The sequence below is a fragment of the Eucyclogobius newberryi genome, unplaced genomic scaffold (genome assembly GCF_026437365.1).
Source record: "Eucyclogobius newberryi isolate DKJ021-1_F unplaced genomic scaffold, fEucNew1.0.hap1 SCAF_18, whole genome shotgun sequence".
Taxonomy (NCBI): Eukaryota; Metazoa; Chordata; class Actinopteri; order Gobiiformes; family Gobiidae; genus Eucyclogobius; species Eucyclogobius newberryi.
This window is the reverse complement of record NW_027315812.1, coordinates 13,208,906-13,228,319: the sequence shown is the minus strand read 5'-3', so window position 1 is coordinate 13,228,319 and position 19,414 is coordinate 13,208,906. Positions and strand designations below refer to the sequence as shown.

Genomic DNA, 19,414 nt, shown 5'->3' with positions numbered 1-19,414 from the left:
GAAAAGAGAGCTTCTCTCATTGAGGTCTTTCCATGTATAAAGAATAATTAATTAGATTTTTAAAACATGTTTTTTATTCATAACTGTTTATTGATCAACCCCAGTAAATTATTCTATCAATGGAGTTAAAATCTCCATCTACTGGAACTTAAATGCAAGAGCTATCTTTACAAACCCTGTTCTTCATTTAGCATAAGATGCTTCCTTTCTGGATTTTAAAATCAAATTTTCGGACTTTCTGATGTCTGATATTATTAAGTAATAAATAAAATATGAAAGCATTTAGACTTTTGAAAAAGTTATAAAACAAGGTTAAAATATAGTTATTACACCAATGAAACAAAAGTTGGGGTTTGTACAATAAGATCCACATTGATACAGTTCCTGACAGTATGGCAGAGATCTTTAGGTTTAATTAGGCCCATTATTAACCTGTTAAGAATCCACGCTCCTGCAGCCTGGGGGCCAAACCCGCGCAAGTGCGTCTTTTCTTTCTCCAGCAGATGGCGTGATTGCTCTACGTGGGTCCATGTCCACTGCTGCACAACATTCCGCGATACGAAACCGAAACAAAACGAAACAAAACGTAGTGGCGTAGTTAGAAATTGTGCTTCTTATAAATGCTTCTTTTTAAGTGTCACAATGCGTCTGTCTCTGATCATCTGCTCGCTGTTGTTCACGGCGGTTACACGCTGCGCTGCCAGAAAAGGTGAGATTACAATTAGTCTAATTAAAATGATAAGCTTTGTACAGTACATGCTTCACTGAGATTGTTGCTATATAAAATAAGAGGTACAAAACTGAGGTTACTCTGCACTTCAAAAGGCATAGGTACAATAGGTACTTAGTTTTAGGTTTCGTATTGCCTTGATTTTTATTGTAAAACACTTTGGTCAATTTTAGTGTTGTAAAGGGCTCTAAAATAATAACCTTAACCCCTGACCCTGACCCTAACCCGGCGCGGTCTAACCCGGCGCGGTCAAATAGCCCAGCAGTTTCAGGAGCCGCGGCACAAAATAACATGGCAGTTCCGCGGCTCTGTAGACACTGATTGATTGATTGATGTTACTGGCATATTCAACAGTACATTATGGCATTAAAACATACTAATCAAGCATTCCCACTATTGCCGTTTTTTTATTGCTCAAATGGGGCAAAGAAGGGCATGATCTGTAACTTGGCCTGGGGGCATCACCTGCTTGTCTCCATGGGGATGCCACCTGGCCAAGTTACAGATCTGTGGAAAGGCGTCCTCCACCAGACACAGTGCACCATTAATCATTTCTGTGTAAGTAGTAACTCTAGACCTGAATAGTTTTATAAAATATGATGAATAAATACAAATGATACAGACTAAACTAATAACAGTCATTATGCTTGCTTTATTGCAGATTTGGAAGAGACCTGTTTTTATGACAAAAGCTGTGTTTTGTCATGTCACATCCAAGAAGCCCTCTCTGAAGTATTGTGGTCTAAAGATATGTTAGCAGTGCAATGCTTCCCCTCCAGTCAAAGCTTCCACCAGCACGTTAGATACAGGAACAGGACCTCGCTATTTGTCCACGAGATACACAACGGAAACTGCTCCCTGACAATAAACAATGTGAAGCCTCAAGACAGCGGCATTTATAAATGTGTCCACACCAATCAAAGGAGAGATACCGAATGGTTATTTTACAACCTGACAGTGAATGGTAAGAGAAAATTCAATACAAATATGTGATTATTTGACCTTCAAACCAACCAACAAGTCTTTGAGTGTTTACTGTTTGGAATGAACTAGACACTACAATGATTCTAACATTTACAGACGTCATCACCACATCTTTTATCATGAACTACTGCTTTTAACACCTTCTCACTGCAGCTCCAGTGGAGGCGGTGGTCATTGAACAGTCTGGGGACGTTCTGATCTGCAGCTCAGAGCGGGTCCACCCCAAACCGGAGTGCCATTGGTCGGGCGCCTCTTCAAACACTACAGTTCAGCAGGACGACCAGCTTCTGTACTCCATCAGCTGTACCACTCCACTGCTGCACAACATACCGCGATACGACTGTACAGTTAGCACTCCATTCAGCTCAAAGACAGCCACCTACATTCAACTACGTAAGGAGATTGGGGAAAAACCCGACAGAATGACACGCTTGCAACTTTTCTTGATTGAAACTATCATTTGTTTAACTGAGTTTTGACATAACTCTTTACAGACTCTTTGGTTAACACTGCGATTGCTGTTGTACTCACTATAATCCTGACTTTCCTCACATTCGGAGTCTACATATGTGTGACCTATTGCCTGAAAACCAGGAACATGTCTCCCCAGAGCCAGGTAAAAATAACTCACAATTCTAATCATATGTTCTGCTGAAGAGAATATTGAGTGTTATTTAGGTTTGCTATATATTTTAATCATGTCCCATAATCTCTGCAGTACGCAGGACTCAGAAAAGTAAACTAGTAGCATGAAAAATGCATGAAAAATACATTAGTTCCCAATTTGTCATCAGTGTGATGAGTGGCTAAAGCCCGAAACATCACTGAATGTAAAGAAGTGGAAGCCTCCAGAGCTGTGCGGACCTTCTATAACTATAACTATCTATACTATAACTGATCTCTCTTGTTTTCAGACCACTGCTGAGGCTCCAGTTTCTGACCCTCAAAGGTGAGAGCTCTTTTTATTACATGAATTTGAGAATAACCCTCTCTAAAACCACGTACCAAATCATGTAGCACATTGTTTATGACTGAACGTGATATCGTGGTAATAATAGTCATAGCATGCTACAAAGGATAAATGTATTTTGCATATTATTACCAACCGTCTCATTGGGTTATCTACTGTCTCTACACACTGGTTTGGGATTTGGATTACCATAAAATAAAGTAGAATGACCAAGTAAAGTGCTGGCAAAGTAGAATTAATAGAAATAAAAATAAAAACAAACCAAATCTAATCTCTTTTCTCTCTTGCCCCTGCAGTGGGCCCTCAGCGGAGCCTCAAGACAGGTGTCACGGTGCCCTCTTCATCTGCTTTCTGCTTGGCCTCGGGTCGGCGCTTCCCTGGGACTTCTTTGTGACCGCCTCCCTGTACTTCCATCAGCGCACGCTCAGCCAGGGCCAGCGCTGGGTCCTCAGCCTGATAGTCCTGGTCTCTCTACTGCCGCATCTGATTTCCGAGGGGTTCAACTCTTACTTTGGCTTCCGAGTTTCACCGCAAAAGCACACCTCATGCTGCCTTTTCACAATTATGCTGTTTTTTGTCGCAATGCTGGTTTCTATAAAGGCTCCGATGTCTGGAGACACCTTTTTTGGCGTCAGCATGTGCGCGCTTTGGTTTGGTTCGTTGTTCAGCTCCAGGGTTCAGCGTAGCCTAAGTGTCGAGGTGAATTTGCTGCCACAAAAACACAGACAAAGTTTGGCCTTTGGTCAAGCGTCTGCTGGAATCTCAGCGTCACTTGCCATGATCGTTTGTGTGGCCGTGACAGACGACGAGGTTTGGCAGGTTTTTGGTCACTTCCTCGGCGCGTTAGTCGTTTCGATGGCTGCCTTCGTCGCCCACGTGGTCCTTATACGTTGTGAATTTGCAAAGTATCATTTCAACCAAGAGCGTCGAGTTAAAAAGGAGGAAATTGAACTGTTAGCTTCAGATGATAAAAAGAATGATGAGGACCAAGAGCGCCCACAGGCTCCCGACGGGCTTTTGACGAACCGGAAGGGAAAGCTTTGTGTCGCGTCAGTTCAAATCCTCACGTTTTCTGTGTATCCGGCGATCACAGCCGACGTTCACACAGTATATTCAGAAAAGTGGGGGCGTTATTTTATCCTCGTGTGTTGCTTTTTAACATTTCACGTTGTCCACCTCGTCAGTCAGTGGGTTCCGATTTCCTGGGCTCGTAAACATTTCCTGATTGTATTCCCGATCTTTGTCGTCATCCACGCCGCGTTTACTCCTTTGTTCATGTTCTGTAATGTCCAACCAAGAGCGTTCCTCCCCGTCAGCGCTCACCTGTCCAACGATATGGCGTTCACATTCATTATGGCGCTCTTCTCTTTGTCCCATGGCCTTTTGACGCAGCTCTCGCAGTTGAATGAGAGCGGTGCGAGCGCGGGCATTTCAAACGTGTTGTGGAGGGCGTTAGGTGGTACAATAGGTGCTCTTCTTTCTTTTGGCGTCAGAGCAGCGATTTCAAACTCCAAATAGCACTGAGACCAAAGACCTCAAAACAAGAGAAAACCTCAAACTGGATGGAATCAGTATGTATTTAAAAAAGCACTTAACCAACAGAATGATTTGACTTGTTTGACATTGCTGTTTTGTTTTTGAGGAAGGTTTTTCGAGTTTGTTTGTTTTTACTGTGAGATTCCAGAAAACTGAACTTTAACACAGAAGCAATAATTTTCTAAGGTTTTATGACTTTTATACTGTATTGCTGTACTGTACGCGCTTTGAAGGTGTTAAATACATTTATGGGCATTGTTTTTGTCCTAAAAAGGAGAATGTTACTTTTTAAATGGTTAAGTTTGAATGAAAACCCTTTTTTCTTAATGCTTTAAAAAAAATGTGATATTATTTTGTGCCATTATTGTTACATGTATTGTTACATGTGATGATTTTTATAAGCTTTCTCAGTGTTAATTATTTCATTTGTAGTAACTCTTTTTGGGAGTCCTATTTTCTCAAAGAAGTACTTTTTTATTATAAGTACAGATTTATTGATATATATTTATACATTTTAAAATTTATATTCCGTGCTGGTACACCGTTTGTTACTACCTTTGCACTTGCAGAGACTGAATGTATGCCAAGTAATTGCATTGTGTCCTACAATAAAGGCAGAACAATAAAGATTTGTTTTCATCTTTCATAGTCAAAATATCGATCAATCAAGATTTACTTGTAGAGCACCATACAAAAAATAATTACAATGTTTCACCACCATAAAACACGTAAAAACCACATTACAAAATAACTCACACTAGAGAGCGTAAATGCATAAATAGTCACATTAAAATGTATTTAAATAGTCTAATGCAGATATAATTCCCTGAGTCATAGACACAGCAGAAAGGATTGTTTTAGCTCCAGGTTTTAGCTGCTTAATAAGGTTAAAACCAAAAATCAAAATAAAGAAATGCAATAAATTTACATTTTTAACACATTTTATTAACCACTCTTACATTTAAAACGTAACACAGTAACATTAGTACGAATACTCTCTACTACAGTAAAAATATGTATAAAATATATTCACAATGCAAACTTTAGGCCACACAACGCAACAGCGCCCTCTACTGCCAACATGGACTGTAAAAATGTTTCTTAATATTTTTTATGTTAAAAAAAATTACAAAAAATCTGCCGTCATTGGGAAAATTATTGTAGACAAATCACTGTTTTTCAATAATTATAATTTAGACAAATACAGTATGTGTGCAACGGCTTTACACAGGCTTTCGAATTGACTCCAAAAGTACATTCCCTTTTTTCCTGTAATTTTTGTCATCCTTAGTAAGTTTAGTAAATGGAGAAATAACATTAAATTTAAGTTAACTGGATGAACAAGTTGAAACAACATCATCGTCCAAACTAAATGCCAGGACGACTTCTCCAGGGAAGTCGGCTCTTTGGGTCGGTTAAAAACTAAATTGAATCAAGGAGCGGGGCCCATGTTTGAGGGGCTTGCTGTGTGGGGAGTGTGTTACAGCAGCAGGCGCGGGTTCTCCTCCTTGTAGTCGTGTGGGTCTCCTTTGAAAGGCAGGGGAGGCGGGTGGTTACACAGTCCCATGAGGAAGATGATAAACGTGCCAAAAATCATGACCGGAGTCACCAGGAAGAGGCAGAGGCGGTCCACGGTGCGGGCGATGCCACTCCAGTTGTCCTTCTCCTGTAAAATTAGGATTTGTGTACACACTTTTTAGCCAGACAACAACATTACCTACACTTTTGCTTGTGACTTTTCAGCTGGAGAGTCGTATCACCTGCTAATCTCCAGGAACATGTTATTGCTTTGCATATATTTGCCTTGAATACATCACAATACACCACCAGGACCGTTTATGCCCACAGTAAGGACGTTTTACAAGGTATTTTGGAGCACACTTAATAACAGCTAATTAAATGCTAGATTGATAGTTTCACCTGGCTGAACGTCTCCTTGGAGATAATCAACCAGAAATGTTACTGCACCTTTAGGAAGACTTTACTGGGTCAATTTGCTCAGTGAATACTTTGTTTTCAAGGGTGCTTTATTGTAAACCTAAGATAGTCTATGTGATTCCAAAAAGTCTAAGATTAACTCAGCAAAACATGTAACTGGAGTCCACATTGCTTAATATATTTAGCTATATTCCTGCGGATTGACTACTTAAGAAATCTTGTAATCACAACTGGAGTCCATCAGCGAGTTTTTTTGATATGGGATTATTTCGTTTGTGATGTTGTGAAATCTAGACATCCCATAGCTAAATCAGCGAATTAGCAAATTAGCAATATCGTTGTGTGATAAATTTACATATGAATAATACGACAGTCACGATGAGGCGTAATAAGTCACCTCGTTGTAGTCGTTCTTGTTGCGCATGTGTTTGATGATGTAGTTCGCTCCATCCACAGCTGGTTTGATTTCTGCATAAAGCTGCTCTGTCTCGCCTCCGTCCTCTGCAGGCTTCACCACTGAACAAACAAACAAACAAACAAACAAACAAACAAACACACACACACACATAAACAAGACAAGAAGACATGCATGTGTTAGGTAAAATTGGAAACTCTAAATTGGCCCAATGGACAGGTGTTGAAAATGAGCATATTCTGCTATAACACTTAAAACATTGCATCTGGTTCGTCCAATGTTATGTCCTTAAATAAATAAAAAATAAAAAATAAGAAGACGCCATAATGTCATGTCATAAGAGCAGAAGAGGGCAGTACTGATACATTACATTACATTTACTTGTGTAACTGTTTTGAAGACATTGTACTTTTCAGACGCCGTACTTTTACTCTAACTACTACGAGTAATATCTTTGAAGTAACAGTACTCTCACTTGCCTTGCCATATTAAGTTATTCTATAGTGTCTTACAGTTTTGCTTCTCAGTTCAGGTCAGTTTTGGAGTTCATTCTCTGGAAATACAAAAATAATTCATGTTTTATCTGTGCAAGTACATTAACTCCAGTCATAAATCACATTTAAATTAAATTTGATGTCCAAACGGTTACTCAGTACTCTCTCTTTTTGAGTCACCACGTTTTACTTTTACTCAAGTGATAAGATAAGATATTCCTTTATTGTCCACACATGGGAAAATTCCATTGTTGCAACGCAGGTAGATACAGAGGAAAAGGACAGATAACTTGTAGGAAGTTTAAAAAACTCTTAATAGAAATAAAAAAACACTATTAATAGAAGAACTCTTATAAACAAAAACTCTTATAAACAAAAACTCCTATAGACAAAACCTCTCATTTCCTAATAAGGAATGGAGGGGGAAATAAATGAAGATAAAATATAAAATAAAATAAAAACAAAATAAAAACAACAAAAACATCAAAACAAACAAACAAACAAACAGCTAGCGTAAGACAAGATAATACTAATTATAAGTTATGGTTAGCCTAAGTTATATGCACATGGTTAAGTGATTATTGCACATGTTCAGGACTAGCATTATTACTAGATATTATTTCAAAGTAACATCACTCTTACATAAGTGCATATTTTGGCTACTCTCTGCATACGTCCATTGGAATTAAAGGCTCATTCATTAACATGTCAATTTTGCTGTTATAATTTTGCTCAGGACGTTCTGGCTTTGAGGCAAAACAGTCAACAGTTTCCGAGGTCACTCTGTGCACCAGAAAAGCTCTTACGTCTGATTATGTGCGTGTGTTCTGAGTATAAAGATATGAAGACAATATTATGTAACTCCTATAGACATGTGTTAAAACATGTCTTTAGATGTGTTCGTTAAGGCTTAATTATCAGACAAATGTGTTAAAAATAATATGAAAAAATGCAGATATACCATATACAACTAAACTAAAATGTTATCAGCTCTTTTTTGTAGCACACTCGATATTGGCATTTTGCATATCTTCAAAACAACATTCACGAAGAAAGACGCCTTAACCATAATCTTACAGTGAATGTCTTTTTTTTCATAGTTTATATTAACATTTTATTGCTTATCTTCAAAGCTTTGTTCACCGCGGTCATGGGCCTCATCCAAATTATGTATACTGTACATGCGTTCGCACATCCGGGAACTTGTGCAGTGGCAATTGAGTCCTTGAGTCATTTTGAAAGGGGCACAACAGCACGTCTACTACATACGAAATCCAGGAAATATGAGGCCAAAATGCCAAAAACCTGCTTAATCTGTCAGGGCATCGCTCTGTTGACTCACCAAGAAATGATAGCTTTGTCGTGTGCCTTAGTTTGCCGTTATCCTCTAAAGAATCAAAGTATTTGTAGCTCATTATTCCGTAGAAAAGGATGCAGTTGCGGTGGTTTTTATATATCGCGTGCCCCTTTTAAAATGGCCGCTATGGGGAAGTCCCGGCTGTATGACGTCACCGCGAGCGCATGAATACACCGAAGTGAATAATGGGATACTTTCCAGTTCTGTAAAGCACACAGTACAAATCGTGCTCTACAAAGACATAAGACTTTATAGCACAGCGCTATAAAAGGTATCGCACGTGTTATATTTTGTGAAGTTGATTGGATTGAGGGTCCGAACCTGCGACGTGAGTGGGCCGAGCCGTCAGCCCGTGCCGCTCTGACTGCTTCTCAAACATGAGCTCGCTGCGGGACTTGACGCTGTAGTACTCCTCCGCTTTGGCGATGTATCCCACAGAGCTGGAGCGGCGAGGCAGAGCGCCGTCCCAGTACGGCTCGGGCTCCTCCGGTTTGGACATGTGCAGGATCTGGGGGAGGCGCTCCAGGAAAAACTGCAAATATTATGACACTTTTAATGGGGGGAGGTAAAGCAAAAGGTTACAGAGCCTACAACACAATGATGCAAGGTTTTCTTTAATGTTTGGGGAAATCATTGGCATTGATATTCACGACAATGCTTAGGTTTAGAGAGCGCTTGGATTAGGAGTTAATATTAGCTCGCCCTCTGCTGGTAACAGTTAGCAATGATGCATGTTAAGGCGAGACACAAATAATCTTACATTTAGAGGTATTAGTTTGAAATGTCTTTTATTTTTATTCATTTCCAAAATCACTTTAATGAGTTGATGTTGTTACATAAGAAACAAAGTATTTATTGAGAGATTTTTTTTATATCTTATTTAGTAGTGGAGTAAATTGGATCTGACTGAATATTGCCCAGGAAAATCTCATTTGGTTTAAAAAAAAAAAAAAAAATTGAAGGAAAAATGATCAGAATCAGATTTGGAATCAAATATGAACAAATCCTTCTGTATGATTCCACAAAATTTTGTTAAGTCCAAAATCGTTAAGTTTGGTGCGTGAAGGTGCAATTTTAAGAGCTAATCGTTACGTCCATATGAGAGGAATATACATTTCGAGAAAACGGCCTTTGATGTTACTATGTAAATCCATGGCTATAACGAATAAATCTATGGATGCAAATGGATTAGATTAAATAATAAAACATTTTAAGATACAGGTTGGACTATGTTGTTGTTTCCTATTGAAACAAAGTTCATGTTTAGAGAGCAAGAAAACAAACGAACACTACATATGCCTGCAGTGTCTCTCAAATTTCTAATTAGTAGCTTGGTGATTAACAATTATGTAAATAGAGTGTTTATTTTATCATTATTATTATTAGTATTATCTTACGCTAGCTGTTTTCATTTTATTTTATCTTTATTTTTCCCCTCCATTCCTTATTAGGAAATGAGAGGTTTTGTCTATCGGAGTTTTTGTTTATAAGAGTTCTTCTATTAAGAGTGTTTCTTAAACTTCCTATATGTTATCTGTCCTTTTCCTCTGTATCTACCTGCGTTGCAACAATGAAATTTCCCCATGTGTGGACAATAAAGGAATATCTTATCTTAACATGATGCTAACAGACACATGCTTGGGAGTAGATTAGCATTACTTTCTCAATTGGTCACATGATAGAAGCGTTTCATCTTCTTTGTATATAATAAATCAGCATACTAATAAATAATATATAACATAATAAGAATATTGGAAACAAAACAAAAATATAAAAATACTGCAATGTCGCTGTTCATTTGCCTGATTTGGTGCTTGGTTTGAGATGATTTAGCTGCTTCTTCTTGAGCTTGTCAGAATTAGAACCACAACAGCTGTAGCAAACACTGTGGCGCCGGCGAGTGTTTTTTTTTGTTTTTCTCGTACCCATTTGGTCCACGCGCTCATGATGTGAGTGCTCGGGGTCCTGAAGTGCAGATTGAGCACGACGACACAGTTCAGCACCACCACTGTCACCAGCACCATGATGAACATCAGGTATCTAACACACACAAACTCATCATGTCACCAACGCGATCATGTCAATAGTTACCACGACGCTGGAATACTGTAGACCCATGCTATATCTTATAAAACAATAAACAAGACAGGCAAGTGCTCCCATATACTATATTAGGTTGTTAGATATTGTTTTTTACAGATTACAAATACAAGGACATGAGCGAAAATAACGGTTTTTTTCATTATTTAGCTCGGATAGACACTATAGACTGCAATCCACAAAATATGCTGATTAATTCTGAATAAAACCTGCAAATCCTGTAGTTTAGACCGCTACAACATGTGTGATTCTTGAAGTATTTTATCATCTCCTATCTCAGTCTTTTCTCTAATTTTGATGTTTGGTAGACCAGTTAAAAATGTGAACTTTGAACAGAACTATTCAAATACAAATCACAAATCTAATCGCAATGTTTGTCATAAAAATAGCAAATCGCCCCCGTGCACTGCTAACAGTAGGATTCTGACCTGCATTTATCTTTTAAGTGAGACCGATAATGCCTGAAATGCCTTTGTTAACACGCGCGTAACGTTCTGTAGGAGCGCTGGTCAAATGTGCAGACGTACTTGACGATGAGCGGGACCGACATGGAGGTCTCCGGAAGCCTCTGTGAGATCAGCAGCAGAAACACAGACTGCGCCAACAGCACCGAGATGGACAACGTCATCTTCTCTCCACCTGCACGAGACAGAGAAACGAGAAAAGAACCGCGCGTCATTGGAGTCCGAACGCCTTTTAGCATTGATATTCCACGTTTACATATTACCCACAAACGTCTGCATGAACTATGGCAGCACAGATGACTTTTAACTCAATAATCATATTTATTATGTACTTATACTTAGATACCGCTGGTACAAAATTTGAGCGCGGTATAATTTGAATGTGCTGTAGAGCTGTACTCAAACTATCGACTTCTTGGCAATAACCATAGAGAGATGTGTATCGTGATATTTTAAACATGATCAGTTTACTATAAATTGGCGGGTTATACATTGAATTATCTGATGACATTAAGGCTTAATCTGCTGATAAAGTATTTTATAAAAGGAAAACCTCAATATGCTAAACTTTTAAGAGCCTTGGATGTACATATATTGTAGAGCTATCACTAAATATAATTTTGATAATTGACTAGTCAGTGATTATACAAATAAAGGTTTATATACTCCTAGATAGAGAATATTTACAAATGAAATGTATTATTGATGATTGATTTTTTGGGGGGGCATTTTGATTCAATAATGCCACTGTCTTTGTTATTCTCATATGTTTAGAGTCTGTATAGTTCAATATATATATATAGTTCAAACACTTTTTTTCATAGTTTTGGCCGGAGTGCAACTTATACTTAAACTTATAAACTTACACTTATACTCCGGAGCGACATATATGTGATATTATTTGTTATTTTCACACTTGCAACTGCATTTCATACTCCAGTGCGACTTATATATGTTTTTTTCTTCTCTATTATGCATTTTTTGGCTGGTGCGACTTATACTTCGGTGCGACTTATAGTCCGGAAAATACGGTAATCACGATCAATCGATTAAGGTGCAGCACTATTTACTTTACTACCACTGTATGGGGTTGCAAATACGGAGAGAATACCACGAGCAGCTCAAACACTGTGGCTGAGGCGTGTACTGACTGTCTGCGGGCAGGTAGTAGACCAGTGAGGCCAGGAAGGAGATGAGAACACAGGGGATGATGATGTTCACGATGTAGAAAAGCGGTTTGCGTTTGATGATCAGGTAGAAGGTGATGTCCTGGTGCTTGTTGCTCTCCATGGGGATGTGTTTGTAGGTGTTTCTCTTCGCCGGACGGTGGTGAACCTCCCACTCGCCGTTTTCTTGAAACAAATACACAAAGAGAGCGAGAATGTGAATTAAGTTCGGTTTTTCTAAGTCGTTGTAAGTTGAGGGGGAAAAACACCTTGACATCAACGATAAATTGTGACTAGTCGACTATAAAATAAATCATTGCGGTTGTATTTTAATCACCTTAATCACTACCTGGGCTATACAGCAAAAATACATTTTTATAACAAAGAACACAGCATTATTAGATCAAAAAGGAATAAACTATTTGATCAATAAGACACTTTATTAATGGTGTATTATTGTGTAATATCTAGAGTCATCATATTTCAATGTTCATCCTTTATTTGGTTAAAAATTAATTCAAAAAGTCTCAATGTACAGTAGAAATAATCGTTTGACTATTCGACTATAAAATAAATAATTGCAGTTGTATTTTAATCATCTTAATCACTATCTGAGCTATACGTTTTTTTTTATAACAAAATACATAGTATTATGAAATCAAATAGGAATAAACTATTTATCAATAAGACGCTTTATTCATAGTGTATTATTGTGTAGTATCTAGAGTCACCATATTTCAATTTTCACCCTTAATTTGATTAAACATTTAATCAAAAAGTCTCAACGTACAGTAAAAATAATTGTTTGACTAGTCGACTATAAAATAAATAATTGCAGCTGTATTTTAATCACCTTAATCACTATCTGGGCTATACAGCAAACATACATTTTTTATAACAAAGAACATGGCATTATTGAAATCAAAAAGGAATAAACTAATTCAACAATAAGACACTTTATTCATAGTGTATTATTGTGTAGTATCTAGAGTCACCATATTTCAATGTTCATCCTTTATTTGGTTAAAAATGTAATCAAAAAGTCTCAATGTGTAATAGAAATAATTGTTTAAGAATTTAAATTGTTAGTACAGAAAAAAATGTACATACCTGTCCATCCGGCAGGGTCAATGATAATCCACTCCACTGTATATTTACTGTCGTCAGAATATTCTTCTTTTAGCAACATCCTGATCTCTTTGGCATTGTACGTCAAAGATCTGCAAAGAATAACGACAATTCAAACGTGAGAACGCCGGATCCTGGCGGGGATGGTACGGGGACTATTTTTTGTGCCTCACGTGAACTTGAGAGTGCAGTTTTGCCAGTCGAAGGGGAAATAGTTAACGTTGATGGAGCACGATGAGCGGAAAATGGCGGGAGGCAGCCAGTAACAATACCCTGTGGGGTCCACCAACACGTTGCTGTAGTATGCCACTTGGAACTGGGCGTCGTTACTACGGAAACAACCCAATAACCAGGATTATTACAACGCAAATGATCAAATACTGGAGAAATACTTACTGCCGTCGTTATTTTCTATGCTGACATTTTACAGTCATTCCACTGTTTCATGTTTTTTGTATACAGTGTTTTTAATTTTTATTCACATTTTTGAACAATTATCAGGTGATACTATGTCAAGCCAACAGAAATGTGTTAAAGCATGTCTTTAAATGTTTTAGTTGACATTTAATTACCAGACAAAGATGAAATGTTGGTAAAATTAATCATAAAAGTTTAGAAACATTTTCTTTTTTTTTCTTATTTCTTTTTTTGTAGCATTAATGCAGTACTTAATATCTAATTTATGTATTTCTTCAAAGCAACATTCACAAAATCAACTAAATGTATTGTCAACCTCTTTTATTACACAGAAAAAACATTATAATCTATATATATAACACTAATTGTAACACTAATAATCTTCCTAAAACGCCAAATTGGACACATTTTGATGCTTCTAAATGCTATATAACATGTGTAGAATACGTTCACTTGCAGTTTGCTTACTTTTGTACACACATAAAGCAATAAAACAGGAACTATCATTGCAAAGATGAGTTAGCACAATTTAGCAACAAGAAGATGTTTCCTTTGAGTCCGTTAAGAATCTTACTTGTTCTCGAGGACGATCTCGGGCAGCCACACCATGTTTGAGGGCAGACGCAGCATGTCGATCCCGTCAAACTCTGTCACATTCCAGGTCAGTCTGTGGTCCGTCCACGACTGCCAAAACGTGCATTACATTTAGTCGTGATCTGGTGTTAAGTGTGAGATGTACATAAGAAGTATGGGATGTAAGTGGGATGTAGAATGGACTGGGTAACGAGGCGTCGGGTGTCGAAAGGACCAATGACAATAATCATTTGTCGATCATATATGAAGGAATTATATATATTTAGAGAGAAACAGACACAACATTGAAGTAAAAAAAATGAAGAGTGCTTTACCTGGCTGTAATTAGATGTGTAATATATACGGTCTCGATGCAAAATTTAGAAGATAATTAACATCAAATGGAAGACAAATTTAAACAGCCCTGTTAGCCCTGAACACGTGTATACTGTCGTACCCATGTGCAACTCTGACATAATCATGTGCAACTCTGACATAATCATGTGCAACACTGACATAATCATGTGCAACACTGACATAATCATGTGCAACTCTGACATAATCATGTGCAACACTGACATAATCATGTGCAACACTGACATAATCATGTGCAACTCTGACATAATCATGTGCAACTCTGACATAATCATGTGCAACTCTGACATAATCATGTGCAACACTGACATAATCATGTGCAACACTGACATAATCATGTGCAACTCTGACATAATCATGTGCAACTCTGACATAATCATGTGCAACACTGACATAATCATGTGCAACACTGACATAATCATGTGCAACACTGACATAATCATGTGCAACTCTGACATAATCATGTGCAACTCTGACATAATCATGTGCAACTCTGACATAATCATGTGCAACACTGACATAATCATGTGCAACACTGACATAATCATATGAACACTGACATAATCATGTGAACACTGACATAATCATGTGCAATATTGACATAATCATGTGCAACACTGACATAATCATGTGCAACACTGACATAATCATGTGCAACACTGACATAATCATGTGCAACACTGACATAATCATGTGCAACACTGACATAATCATGTGCAACTCTGACATAGTCATGTGCAATACTGACATAATCATGTGCAACACTGACATAATCATGTGCAACTCTGACATAATCATGTCCAATACTGACATAATCATGTGCAACACTGACATCATGTGCAACTCTGACCTAATCATGTGCAATACTGAAATAATCATGTGCAACTCTGACATAATCATGTGCAACACTGACATAATCATGTGCAACACTGACATAATCATGTGCAACACTGACATAATCATGTGCAACACTGACATAATCATGTGACATAATCATGTGCAACACTGACATAATCATGTGCAACACTGACATAATCATGTGCAACACTGACATAATCATGTGCAACACTGACATAATCATGTGAACACTGACATAATCATGTGCAACACTGACATAATCATGTGCAACACTGACATAATCATGTGCAACACTGACATAATCATGTGCAATATTGACATAATCATGTGCAACACTGACATAATCATGTGCAACACTGACATAATCATGTGCAACACTGACATAATCATGTGCAATATTGACATAATCATGTGCAACACTGACATAATAATGTGCAACACTGACATAATCATGTGCAACACTGACATAATCATGTGCAACACTGACATAATCATGTGCAACACTGACATAATCATGTGCAATACTGACATAATCATGTGCAACTCTGACATAATCATGTGCAATTCTGTTATAATGTCAATCATATTGGTGCAATATTCTCTGTCCATATAACTGCTGTAAATAAGATGGCTACTTTTTTACTATTATTATTGTTATCTTATTTTGTATTTATTCATTTATTTTATTAGAATTTTTATTAATAATATAAAGGTTTTGTCTATAGGAGCGTTTCTATTAAGAGTGTTTTTTTTTACTTCTGTACCTACTTGCGTTGCAACACCGAAATTTTCCCATTGTGTGGACAAATAAAGGCTTATCTTATCTTATCTTAAACACTGCAAAACATTTCAGAACTACAGGGTTAGCAGGTTTTATACTCAACCCTTAGGAGACTTTATTTTTGTAGAGGAAGTGACATTAGATACACAATTACTGCCTAATTGTTCATTTTCCTACCACGTTGCATCTGTGTCTCAAAACTGGGAGCGTAATTATGAAAATGACAAACAAAGCTGAAGAAGAAATAGCGTTTACTCACATGATCAATCCATACATTGGTCAGCAAGGTCTCGGTCACTTCTTTCTAAAAATAAAGAAATATCATGATATTATTTCAATTAATGCATTTTGTCCATGGTTGCTTCTTCAGTGAAATATATAAAAGTTATGGAGAAATTGTATAAACACAACATTATTTGAGACATTTTTAAATATACTATCAAAAGTTAAAATGTAGACAGAGACTTGATGCATTAATTAATCACTATTTTACATTCTGAGTCACTCTGCTCAAGGTTTTTTTGGGCAGAACAAACACATCACAGAATTTTAATGTTCTTTCAAATTTAACTATAATATGTAATTTATATAAACAACACAGTATAAATGTGCGGTATGTCCGTTTTGTACCAGAGAGATGAGGTTGGAGAGAGTGAGTGCGAGGTAAACGTCCACCGCCTCCTGCTGTTTCTCCACAGGACGGAGCTCCTTGTTGTAGCCCTTTTCTTTAAACAAGTAGTTAATGAGGCGCTCCTCTTCATTTCGGCACCGGCAAACTAAAAACAAATATAAAATAAAAAGTCACATGTCCAAAAATACAACAAGAATAATGAGAGTTAACGATTGGCCGCGTCCGCAATGAATAGAGATTCTCAGTTTATATGTAGATCAGTGATTCAAAAAACCATTACATTTACCATCAAACAAATTATAATCAACATATTGCAATGATTTCACGTCTGCGTTTGATCAGACTGGGGATGTATATACGAAATAATAATATTTATAATAATTTTAGAACCAAAAGAAGTAATTGAATAGAACAAAATATGCTGTTTTGTTGTTGTTTGGTCCTGGTGAAACAATCATTCGTTCATTCATTATTAACAACAGTTATAAGATAAGATAAGATATTCCTTTATTGTCCATACATGGGGAAATTTCATTGTTGCAACGCAGGTAGATACAGAGGAAAAGGACAGATAACTTATAGGAAGTTTAAAAAAAACACTCTTAATAGAAAGAATAACAATACACAAGTACTATAACTACTACTGCATGTTTACTGATGGTTAAAGTATGTAATGCACAAGACGTTTAAATTGTATACGCATAATCCCATAAAAATTCCAGTTATTTTGTAAAGTAAATGAGCTGTTAAAAGTTGCCACACATTTACGGTCACAGAGAAGTGTGAGCGCTCAACAACCGAACTCAATTCAGAGTGAGGGGATTCTCTGGAGTGTCTGGTTTCACCTCAGCTGCGCTCTGCATCAGCTGCTCCTGTGTTTTCTTTTCTCACACGCCAACGCAGCTGCTTTTTTTATTACAATCGTTTAAACCCTTTATGTTAAAATATGTTTCATCACTTCGTTAGTAAGCCAGGCAGGCTCCGGGTCGCTATTGTTTATGCACAATATTCTCGTAATCATCTTCAAAGTCTGTCTGCTTTTACTGGTGAAAGAATGAGTATGTTTTAACACAACAAAAGGTAACGTCGTAACTATATGACATTCAGAAGTACAGCCCCTTTCACAGTAGTAGACCAGTATTTCGAATGACTTCAGATTTAAAATAAATATATGAATAGGCCTATATAGCATTCTCTTTCCTGCATTTTAAATCCTTAATGTTTCTCTAGGACAATTTTGGAATAAATGCTATTAAAACATATTGGTTATAATTTGCAAAACACTGGTAATATTGTAGTTTGTAGCTATAATTACTGGTTATAAACACTAGTCGGTTCACTTGATAAGCTTTAGGGCGTAAAAAAAAAAGGACAAAAGGTTGAAACTCACGAATCAAAACAATAAAAGTTCACAGTGCAACATGCGGGACAATATTAGCAGTGCAATTGTTCGTCAAAAAGCTTTTTCTTCTTTAGTATCACCAACATACAGAAGAAAATCTGTTTTCCCGGTTTACTTGCGACATATAAATGTAAATAACAATGTATTTCTTATAAAAATGTAAGCAACATTGTCCAATCTGCCACACATAACATGGATGAGCCATAATCAGAGCTGTAGCACACAAGACAAACACATTCTGCACTTTGGCCTGTAGGGGTCGCCAAATCAAATCCATAACCGAGCGCGTTTCTGACTTATTTGATTGTTAATATAGAGTTAAATCTCGTTTATTCTTTTTAATTGGATTTGAAACATGCCCAAAACAGTCAATCTAAAAGTCAATAAACCTTCAGCGCACTGCTTTTCATTTTAGCGCGACAAATGTTTAATTCTAACACCGTTTCCTATTCCCTTGAGGACACAATCAGAAATAAAACGTACACCTTTGTTTCACGCACTCACCGGGGAACAGAAGGACGAGCAGAAGCAGTAAGTGGCGCGCTGCCTGCTGGAGCTCCATGTTGGAAAAGAGCGACCTTCTGCACAACAGAGAGCGACACCGACAGCTGCAAAACACGGACAGAAAATAGACGAGTGACCGAGGCGCGCACGGGAATCAGAGGCGCGCGTCCCGACAGGAGGTTAAAGTCATGTACAGTTATTTACACTTTGTTACGCCATTGTAGAGTACAAAGACACGAGGAAAGATATGTAAATGCACAGCCATTTGGTCCCCTTTATATAGATATTGTCCCATCTTTTCATTGTTTCCAAGTGATTCGTGTATGAATTAAAAAAGCCATCAATTAGTTCTTAGATTCTCTTGGGTTGGGGGAGTTTTTGGGATGTTTCGGTGATATTGCCAGAGGATTTGGTTTATTACTTAACCCGGAGCTTACAGTTAGGGTTAGTACAGTTAATTGCTGTCAGAATTAAAAACAACATCAAAAATCATTGCATGATTATTTTACCAGTTGGCCAAAGCCCTAACTAATAAATATAATTTAAATGATCAAATTATTATATATTATATATATTATATATATATTATAT

At 37.3% G+C, this 19,414-nt stretch overlaps 1 protein-coding gene and 1 pseudogene across 1 annotated transcript; one reads left to right on the top strand and one right to left on the bottom strand.

The window, feature by feature from the left end:
- Positions 1–642: 642 nt before the first annotated feature.
- LOC140364886 (equilibrative nucleoside transporter 2-like) lies at positions 643–4,526 on the top strand (annotated as a pseudogene).
- Positions 4,527–5,695: 1,169 nt separating this feature from the next.
- On the bottom strand, positions 5,696–18,963 carry chrnd (cholinergic receptor, nicotinic, delta (muscle)). The gene is made up of 12 exons (XM_072450572.1): positions 18,824–18,963; positions 16,917–17,062; positions 16,546–16,590; positions 14,274–14,383; positions 13,456–13,611; positions 13,265–13,374; positions 12,140–12,340; positions 11,052–11,163; positions 10,350–10,464; positions 8,746–8,956; positions 6,556–6,674; positions 5,696–5,886 (listed from the first exon to the last, which is right to left on the bottom strand). The coding sequence occupies exons 1-12, from the start codon at positions 18,879–18,881 to the stop codon at positions 5,701–5,703; spliced, it is 1,569 nt and encodes a 522-aa protein (XP_072306673.1). The 5' UTR covers positions 18,882–18,963; the 3' UTR covers positions 5,696–5,700.
- Between the last annotated feature and the right edge of the window lie 451 nt (positions 18,964–19,414).